This window comes from Stomoxys calcitrans, chromosome 1, assembly GCF_963082655.1.
Source record: "Stomoxys calcitrans chromosome 1, idStoCalc2.1, whole genome shotgun sequence".
Lineage (NCBI taxonomy): Eukaryota > Metazoa > Arthropoda > Insecta > Diptera > Muscidae > Stomoxys > Stomoxys calcitrans.
This window is the reverse complement of record NC_081552.1, coordinates 220,377,394-220,388,289: the sequence shown is the minus strand read 5'-3', so window position 1 is coordinate 220,388,289 and position 10,896 is coordinate 220,377,394. Positions and strand designations below refer to the sequence as shown.

The 10,896-nt window shown below is 41.1% G+C and overlaps 1 protein-coding gene across 1 annotated transcript in view; it reads right to left on the bottom strand.

Moving 5' to 3' along the window:
• Nucleotides 1-10,896, bottom strand: part of LOC106093461 (uncharacterized) — a 308,595-nt gene that overhangs the window by 190,258 nt on the left and 107,441 nt on the right. Inside the window, exons 3-4 of the mRNA XM_059368504.1 lie at nucleotides 8,364-8,574; nucleotides 1,571-1,801 (exon numbers count right to left, since the gene is read on the bottom strand). Coding sequence (XP_059224487.1) covers nucleotides 1,571-1,801; nucleotides 8,364-8,504 — 372 coding nt within the window. The 5' untranslated portion in view covers nucleotides 8,505-8,574. The remainder of the gene's footprint in view (nucleotides 1-1,570; nucleotides 1,802-8,363; nucleotides 8,575-10,896) is intronic.

Sequence of the window (10,896 nt, the reverse complement as noted above, 5' to 3'; positions counted from 1 at the left end):
GTTATGAGACTTAAGGCGGTGGGAGAATGGGTTGAGGATGGTAGCAGCTCATATCATCGCGGTATAATCGAGGCAGCGATAGGAAACCTGGAAGGAAGGGAAGAGGTTTCCAATCGGATACCTGCGATGAACCTTGAAGTCGGCATCGGCACAGACTTGAATTGACGGAACTCTAGTATTGCCATCTGGAAGATCATGTTACACGGATGGATCAAAGCTAGAGGGCAGAGCGGGCCAGGGGGTCTACATTGAGAACCCAGGGACTGAGATCTGTTTTAGACTGCCTGACCATAAAACGGTCTTGCAGGCAGAGATTTTGGAGTGAAGGCCAGAGAACTGCCATCGATAAACTTGATTAACCCGGGTCGTTTCAGTTCGACGCGGTCCGACATGTGCGACAAATACTGTAAAGCAGCAAAGCAGTTGGTAGGATGGCGAAAATCCTATGGGGTTATCCAGATCGTGAGAAGAAGAGGATATTACTGATAGAAAGTAAGAAGGAGGTCTGTTTAGCTTTTGGTGCCATATCGGAACAAATAGAACAAAATCATAGGCAAAATCGGTGCGGCAAGCGATAGCATGAGTAGCGCATGTGGGAAAGAAGATCCAATGTCATTGCCCGGCTTTTGCGGATAAAAGTCACCGGTACTTAGCTGGGGGCACCATACCAGACATGAACCAACTTAAGGGAGCTGTATGAAAAAAAAAATTAAGGAATTCGTTATCACCACGGAATTTTTGACTTGAAATTTCTTTCGAGGTCCCGTTTTAGGCCACTTTAGGGCAGAGGTTAGCATGTCCGCTTATGACGCTGAACGCTCAGGTTCGAATCCTCGCGAGACCATTAGAAAAATTTTTCAATGGTGGTACTGTGCCATGTAAAGCTTCTCTTCAAAAAGGCGTCGCACAGCGGCACGCCTTTCGGACTCGGCCATAAAAAGGAGGCCCCTTATCATAGAGCTTGAAACTTGAATCGGACTGCACTCGTTGATATGTGAGAAGTTTGCCCCTATTCCTTAGTGGAATGTTCATGGGCAAAATTTGCAAGTTTGGTCACGTTTTAGTTCCTAGAGCCTACAACAAGCCGATTACTTGCTTAAGTGTATGCCCATAGTGGCATAGGACGGATTAATATCTGCCCCATCTTTTCAACTACACCTAACCGATCTTTACAAAATGTGGCACAAAAGTTTCTCTTATAACTTTTCCGATGACTGATGAATTCCATAAAAGTTTTTTCAGTTTTAGATGGAGCTCCCATATACGTGCAGCTCCCGATTATCACTTTGAAGGTCTTAGCCAATGCATTTTTCAATCGATCTTCTCAAAAATTTGCACAACGATTTACCACTACACAATATACGGATTTTGATTGAAATTCTTTAAATTCAAATTCAAATTTAAATAAACCGACTTAGTCTGCATATCCAATGTGGTATAGGGTATCAAAAAGTCGACTTCGCCCGACTCTGGCCTGTCCTTATTTCTTTTGTATGATTTCTTTCCACGAAATTTAATTTTTTCTTTTTTTTTTCTTGCAACAGCTTAAGGAATTCAATTGACAACTTACCGCAATCAGACTGCTACTGACGACAGCCTTGCCACTTTTGGCGCTTGTATTGAAGTGTTCAATAACCTCCCAATTGGATTTCTTGGGGGTGGAAGGTTGCTGTGACTGATGCGACTGCATTGCTCCTGCTGACTGACCAGAAGCACTCAGGTCTACCGATGGTGGAACAGTGGAATGTATTGACTGTTTCAGCGATGAGGAACGATTGAAGAATTTATGTTTTCTGGTATCCTGGAAAAATGGAGAAAAGAAAGGATGTAGAAAGACATTCATGTTAATACTTTGATTTGTATTTGTTACAAATCTGTGGAAATATAGCAAAACCCCATAACTCGAGTTGTCATATTGCCACAAAAATCCTTAAAATAGCCTATACAACTTTTGATACCCTCCACCATAGGATAGGGGGTAAAGTAACTTCACTATTCCGATTGTAACAAGTCAAAACATTGATCTAGGACACCATAAAGTATATAAAGAGTGTTTTTTGTAGCTATTTTCTTGTAGGCAAATGCAAAAAAAATTTGCCCATGAACATTCCATTAAGGAACACTGTCAAACTTCTCACATATCAACGAGGGCTGTCCGATTCATGTTTTTTAAGCTCAATGATAAGGGGCCTCCTATTTATAGCCGAGTCTGAACGGGTTGCTGCAGTGCGATACCTCTTTGTGGAGAAGTTTTTAGATGGCTGTCATACCAAATGGTACAGTACCTCCCAAATGTCAGCTGTTGTTAGGAGGGGATAACGACAGCTCAAAATTTTTCATAATGTCCCCACCAGGATGTTTTTGGCAACACTGGTTTAAGCAGTTCACGAACGTTTCGTGTTTAATTTCACTGTCAAACATCTTCAGTTTGGTCTATAATTTAACCATGAATCGTCTTACAAACGAACAACGTTTACAAATTATTGAATTTTATTAGCAAAATGCATGCTTCGTTAAGAAAGTTCATCGCGCGCTTCTTCCATTCCATCGATGAAACTCATTTTTGGCTCAATGGGTACCTAAATAAGCAGAATTGTCGTTTTTGGAGTGAAGATCAGCCAAAAGCATTGCAAGAGCTACCAATGTATCCAGAAAAACTCACAGTTTGGTGTGGTTTATGGGCTGGTGGCATCATTGGACCGTACTTCTTCAAAAATGATGCGAATCGTAACGTAACTGTGAATGGTTAGTGCTACCGTGAGATGATATCCAATTTTTTTTACCCGATTTCAAGAGCTTAACTTGCGTGATATGTGGTTTCAACAAGAGGGTGCCACATGCCATACAGCACGCGTAGCAATAGACTTATTGAGAGGAGAGTTCGGTGACCGGTCAACTGGCCGCCACGTTCGGGACCGGTTAACTGGCCGCCTAGATCGTGCGATTTAATGCATTTAGGCTATTTTGTGTGGAGCTATGTCAGAAAGAGTATGCCAAAATTGGACTAAGCGGAGCCGCAGTCGCGGTCAACATTTGAATGAAAATTTCTTCAAACATTCAAACAAGCATCAATCCTTACACCAGTACAGGTTGGAGTGGGTCCTAAGAAACTGGATAAACCACATGCTAAAGAATAGATGGATAAATTGCATAAATATAAGGGAGAACAAAGCACAAGGCGTGCAGTGGGGCATTTTAACGTCAATACTGTGGGTGACAACCATAAATAACCTATTACGGATGCTGGCTGAGAAGTGATTTGAACCCCTCTGCTATGCAGACGATGTTATAATACTTCTTAAGGGTAAGGATCCGAACCAGCTATGTAGAAGGGCCGAAAAAGTCTTGCATATGACATATGACAGGACTAGACCCAGGGGTCTCAATGATAACCCAGAGAAGACTCATAACTGCCTGTTCACGAGGAAGACGAAGGTGAGCCAATTTGAGGCACAACGTTTCCTCAATGGAACGATTTCGATACTTGACAAGGTCAAATACTTAGGAGTGATTTTGGGCAGAAAACTGAATTGGAGGTGGCACATTCAGGCGCGTACCGTGAAAGCTCACAGATGTTGGGCACAATTTAGATGGGCCGTGTGTTCGAAATGGGGCCCGAATCCGAGGATAGTCCACTGGTTCTATAGGAGCGTGATTAGATCAATACTTACTTACGCCGCAGTAGTTTGGTTGACTGCTATGGAGAAAAAGTTCAATATAAGGACCATACAACAGAATCAGAGAAAAGGCTCAGAGAACATGTTGTCTTGGCATAGGCGGAGCGATAATGAACACGCCCACTAGGGCACTGGAGACTATTCTGCTCTATATATATCACCCATTGACATACAGACTAAGTGTGAGGCAGCCACTGCGGCTATGAGACCTACGGCGTTGGGACCTACGGCGACGATAGAAAAACCTGGAAGAAAGGAAAGAGGCTTCCGATCGGATACCTGAGACGAGACTTGAGGTCGAGTGCAAGGCAATGCTGCCAGCGGCAAATTATTGGATTGACGGAACCCTAGTTTTGCAATCTGGAACATCACGTTATACGGATGGATCAAAGCTTGGGGAAAGAGTGGGCCTGGGGGTCTACATAGAAAACCCAGGGACTGACATCTGTTTTAGACTGCCTGACCATAACACTGTCCTACAGGCGGAGATTCAGGCGATCACGGAATGTGTAAGGTGGTGTCACACGCGAGAAAGTCGTGTGTGAACATCTTTACGGACAGTAAAATGGCCATGAGGGCAATAACGATCAGGAGGGTAGGTACACAACAGTCTTGCAGTGTGAGAAGTAGATTAACGCCTACTCTGAGGATGGCACTATCCGCATCGTTTGGGTGCCTGGACATAACGGAGTAAGGGGAAATGAAATGGCAGGCGATTTGGCAGTGAAGGCCTGAGAACTCCCGTCGATAAACTTGGTTAACTCGAAGTCTTTCGGGTCGACGCGATCCGATTTAAGGGCGTGGGCGGCAAAACGCGCATGTAACACTGAGGAACAATGAAACAGTCGCTAGGACGGCGGAAATCCTATGGGGTGATCCGGATCGAAAGAGGACGATCCTATTACCGAAAGGAAGTAAGAAGGAGGTCAGTATAGCTGTTGGTATTATAACGGGACACAAAGGACTATGAGCTCATGTATTCAAAATCAGTGCGGCAAGTGATAGCATGTGTAGGGCATGTGAGGAAGATGTTGGGACATGGGTTCATTTCCTGTGTCATTGTACAACTTTTGCGGTTAACCGACACCCGTTCTTAGGTGGGGATACGATACCAGACATGAACCAACTTAGGGGAGTGGTATGGGAAACAATTAAGAATTTTGTAAGTAGCACGAAATTCCTAACTTAAAATGTTTTTTCTTGAGGTTACTTTTATAGTTTTTAGAGCGCACAACAAGCCGATTGCTGTCTTAGGTGGATATCCATAGTGGCATGGGGCGGATTAATATTTGTAACCTCTTTTCAACCTAACCTAACCTAGCCCTCCTAAAGCTTTAAAATCACACTTTATATTCTTGATCGACTTAATATTGGGTTGCCCAAAAAGTAATTGCGGATTTTTTAAAAGAAAGTAAATGCATTTTTAATAAGACTTAGAATGAACTTTAATCAAATATAGTTTTTTCACACTTTTTTTCTAAAGCAAGCTAAAAGTAACAGCTGATAACTGACAGAAGAAAGAATGCAATTACAGAGTCACAAGCTGTGAAAAAAATTTGTCAACGCCGACTATATGCAAAATCCGCAATTACTTTTTGGGCAACCCAATACTTAAGACGATCTAACCATATCCGTTCGTCTGTGAAAAACACACTAACTTTCGAAGGAGTAAATAAAGGTGCTTGAAATTTTGCACAAGTACTTGGAGGTTACCGTAGCGCAAAATGCCTGGGTTCGAATCCTGGCGAGACCATCAGAAAGAATTTGCAGCCGTGGTTTTCCCCTCCTAATGCTGGCAACATTTGTGAGGTACTATGCCATGTAAACCTTCTCTCCAAAGAAGTGTCGCACTGCGGCACGCCGTTCGTACTTGGCTATTAAATGGAGGCCCTTATCATTGAACTTCAACTTGAATCGGACTGCACTCATTGATATATAAGAAGTTTGCTCCTGTTCCTTAGTGGATTGTTCATGGGCAAAATTTGCAATTTTACTTCCTATCAGTGTAGGTCGGTTGGGATTGTAAATCGGCCATTCCGATATCCCGACTTTACTTCCTGAGCCTCTAGAGGGCGTAATTCTTGTCCGATTTGGCTGAAATTTTGTAATATGACGTCTTTTATAACATTTTATGGATGTTCCAAGTATGGTTTGAATCGATTTGAAAACCCGATATAGCTACCACACAAGCCGGTCTACCAATTTTACTTCTTGAGCCTTTAGAGGGCGTAGTTTTCATCCGATTTGGCTTAAATTGGGCACAGTCACAGTATTCATGACATCTAACAAGTGTGCGAAATATGGTCTGGATTTTAAACCGAATAAGCTGATACTTTGATCAGTCACAGCATCTTTGACCTCTAACAAACGTACGAAATATAGTCTGAATCGGTGTATAACCTGATGTAGCTCCCATGCAAGAAAATCTCCCAAATTTGACTTTTTGAGCCTTTAGTGGGCGTAATTCCTATCCGATTAAGCTGAAATTTTGTATTATGACGTCTTTTATGACATTTAACGGATGTACTTAGAATGGTTTGAATCGGTTTAAGCCCCAATATAGCTACCATACAAACCCATTTCCCGATTTTACTTCTTGCGCCTCTAGAGAGCGTAATTCTTGTGAGATTTGGCCGAAATTTGGCACAGTCACAGTATCTATGACCTCTAACAAACGTGCGAAATGTGGTATGAATCGGTTTAAAACCTGATATAGCTCCCATACAAAACAAATCTTCAGATTTTACTTCTTGAGCCTCTAGTGGGCGCAATTAATGCCCGATTTTACTGAAATTGACTGAAATAGCACAGTCACAGTACCTATGACCTCTAACAAACGTGCGAAATATGGTCTGAATCGGTGCATAACCTGATGTAGCTCCCATATAAACCAAATTCCCGATCTGACTTCTTGAGCCACTAGAGGGCGTAATTCGATTTCGCTGAAATTTTGCACCGTGACTTCTTGAATAAATCCCTAACCTGATATAGTTCCCATGCAAACTGATTTCCTCATTTTACTTCCAAAGTCCTTCTAGGACGCAATTGCTGTCCGATTTGGCTGAAAATTTGCGCAATGGGCTCTATTATTGTCTTTAACAACCAAGCCAAATATGGCCCGAGTCGGTTTTTTACCTGACTTTGCTCCGATAGCATAGCAATTCTTATCCACTAACCTTTGTTTGTCTATAAGGAGATACCGGGCAAAGAACTTGACAAATGCGATCCATTGCGGAAGGCATATGAGATTCTGCCCGGCAGAAGTTAGCACGTTTTTACTTGGAATTTAAAAAAATCCATTAGGAGACAAAGATCCTACCAGCGCCAATACATAACTACATGCTGTCTAAGCAATACCTTTAGGGCTGTTATCGCAGAGACTATCCACATCATCATCGCGTGGATAGGTATCTACCGCCCAGAAGCTAAAAGGAAGATCTACATGATCTAGAGCATGAGGTTCAGCGCTACAAGAGGGAACCTCTAGATTAAGCAGTATGTCAAGCGGGTCTAGATAACAGACATGTTAGCAGATGCGGTAAATAGCTACGGGTGAATATAGTCCTTGGAGTATGACCGCCTCCCATTTCACCTGAAGAAATTGACCTCCCCCGGCAAACCAGAGTAGTTCTGGCTGAATTACGTTCCGGCAGATGCAGCCGCTTCAATTCTTACAGAGCAAGGCAGACGTACAAGATGTATGTCCCAACAGTAACAAGGGACAACACTACACACGTCATCTGTTTAACTGCCCAGCCAAACCCACAAGACACAGACCCAGATCCCTCTGGACGCACCCCATCTTAGTCGCAGAGTTCCTAGATCTTAATAATCAAACAGACGAAAGATAGAGAACAAAAACTACAAAATTTTAGGCGAAAGTTAGAAGAAAGATCGTAATGTTATCCTCCTATCACCATTTGCCTTAATTTATAAATAAAAAGTTTTTTGGGCTATTTTTTAAGGGCTCTTGTGACAATATGACAACTCGAGTTATTGGATTTTGTCAAATTTCCACAGAAATTTTTGCCATATATATTTTTTTGGTAAGAAAATGTATTTCTATTCCACATTTTTTAAGTTTAAGGTATTAACTGTTCATGTTCAACTTTAATGGTCTCTCAACCTAATGGATTTTCAGACAAAATTTAAAGGCTAATGAACAGACACACTAATAAATCAAACTCAGATGTTAATATTCACAGAAGAAGAATGTAATGAGAGGCGGCCACACAGACATGAACTAATTTGCAAAAAATATTAAAAGTTTTCGTTTGAAAATTTTTATCAGAAACTTTTGACCATTAATGGAAAAAAATTATAATCTGGTGTTTTCTGTGATTCACTTTCACTTTTTTCCCCTCATAGTATCAATTTGTTATTATTATCAGGCAAACAAAAAGTCCAAATTATTTATTTTTTGTAAGAAGAGAGATGATGTAAATTTGGGAAATTTCGAAACTTTATTAACGTGATAATTACAGTTCAATTTGGGGGGAAAAGTGAAAGTTTACAGAACACACGCTAATATATTTTCCAATATTTCAGGTTTTTGATATCATTTCATAATTTTTTAGATTTTTAATGAATTTTTGTTTCACTTTAATCGCCAATTTTTTCTGTTTCTTTGTAATGCTGTAATGGATCTCTGGCCCCTCTACACCCCTAACTATTTGACATACGTACCTCTTTGGAAGAAGTAGTACTTCCGCCGGAATTGCCATGTCGTATGCCACGCAGCGACAAACGTTTTGACCAATCATTTTTCTGACTCTCCGATGAGAATGAACGAAAGATGTGACTGTTGGTACTGGAGGAAAGAGACATTTTGTGGCCGCAACCACCACCACCACCACCTACCGCAAAGATTTTTCAACAACACTGCAGAGGCAGCAAACTGAAATGAAAAAGAAAGAAAGTGTAAGAGAGAGTGTGTGTAAAAAAAGAGCATAAATTAAAATTTATTTGAGAGTGCAATATGTGTGTGAGTGTGTGTGTGTGCACTTTGTGGTCATTTAACTTTATTGCGGTCCAGCATGGCGTATAAGTGTTATATCTGCAGCATGTAATACAAAAGTTGCTCATACGCAGCCATGGCCTGGAGAACTCTGTACTGAGTAATAACAATTCTATGGGCCTTCAAAGTTTTTTATTCTTAGGAAACAGCAATTGCATGGTCACATCAGTTAATGTCAGCAGAAATAGATATTGCTATTGCAGTCAAAGCATATGAGGCATAGAATGTGGTAAACAATTGCTACATTCGAAAGCAATCAATAGCCTGGGGAAATGCATATAAGCAAAAACTGAGCATTCAGCATACATGAATGGTTTGTAAGCATGTAACAAACCATACGTTATGCCAAAAAAAAAATATTAGAAATTAAGAACAGATGCATACGAAAGTGGTTTTCGATTGAATGACATTTAGCGCCAAACATCTATGGGTAAATAGGTTCGAGGTAGAAATAAAGGGTGATTTTTTTGAGGTTAGGATTTTCATGCATTAGTATTTGACAGATCACGTGGGATTTCAGACATGGTGTCAAAGAGAAAGATGCTCAGTATGCTTTGACATTTCATCATGAATAGACTTACTAACGAGCAACGCTTGCAAATCATTGAATTTTATTACCAAAATCAGTGTTCGGTTCGAAATGTGTTCATTCACCGTAACGTTGCGTCCAACAGCATCTTTGAAAAAATACGGTCCAATGATTCCACCAGCGTACAAACCACACCAAACAGTGCATTTTTCGGGATGCATGGGCAGTTCTTGAACGGCTTCTGGTTGCTCTTCACTCCAAATGCGGCAATTTTGCTTATTTACGTAGCCATTCAACCAGAAATGAGCCTCATCGCTGAACAAAATTTGTCAAAATTTGAACACATTTCGAACCGAACACTGATTTTGGTAATAAAATTCAATGATTTGCAAGCGTTGCTCGTTAGTAAGTCTATTCATGATGAAATGTCAAAGCATACTGAGCATCTTTCTCTTTGACACCATGTCTGAAATCCCACGTGATCTGTCAAATACTAATGCATGAAAATCCTAACCTCAAAAAAATCACCCTTTACCTGTAACCTATACCGAATATGGTCAGGAAGGAGGAATGGTCTATATAATTTGTTGATATTGGAAGAGGGCGGACCCTCCCCCTTTACCCCAAAAACACCACCAAAAAAAGGTTAACCGATCGGGACTATATGGATATCAAATGAAAGATATTGGAGAGTAGAATACGAATATGGTATTAAAAGTTGGGTCCAAGGCACCCAGGGGCCCCTTCAACCCCAACCCAATTTCCCAAACAAACATATTGGACGTACATATCAATATGGGACTCAAATGAAAGGTATTCAGGAGAAGATTACGAATATGACATAAAATATTATGTCTAAGTATTTGCGGGACGTAAAAGGCCCCCCAAATGAGAGATTTACTCTCATTTGGGGGGCCAGTTGTGGACTGCTTTTGGGGGGCCAATTGTGGACCGCAGTTGTGGACTGCGAATCTGATATCTTCATTCTGCTCATGTATCTAGCGGACCACCTCACCCCAAAAGAGTTGATTAAACATAATGTCCAAGCAGGACACTGTGTGATTTAGTTAATGTGTGGGGACACAAATAGCACTATACTATAGCAATAGTAGCACTAACATTCAAGTTAGCGTCATCTACTGACTGCTTTCATAGGCTGTTTTCAAATGGATTTAGTTGATCCAATTGAAAACAGCCCGTAAATGGCACCAATTTGAAGAAGCCAACATGAACAGAAAGAGGGCAGAGTGGTTAAAATTGATCATACAGCATTTATCCTCGGTATGACTTCGTTGCGGTATTATTTTTCAACTTTCCCACTCTAAGACGGGCCTTAACAATATTTTTCAAAAACACCAGATCTTGGAGATGGGTAGGGCGATTTAATTTAAATTTTGTTGGCGCACTTACATTAACCTAAAATGGGTTGCCGAGGAGGGCCGCCCACCCCCAAAACCCGCAAAATGGATTTATAGACCAATCACTACAATATCGGTATAAAATTAACGGTATTTGAGAGTAGAAAGCGAATCCAATTGAGGGACTAAGTATTTCGCGGGTCACCCACCCCCAAAAACGCCTCAAAGTGGACATATTTACCGACAATGGCAGCATGGATCAAAATGAAAGGTATTTGGGAGTAGAGCTCGAAATTGACTTTCACTTTTGAGACC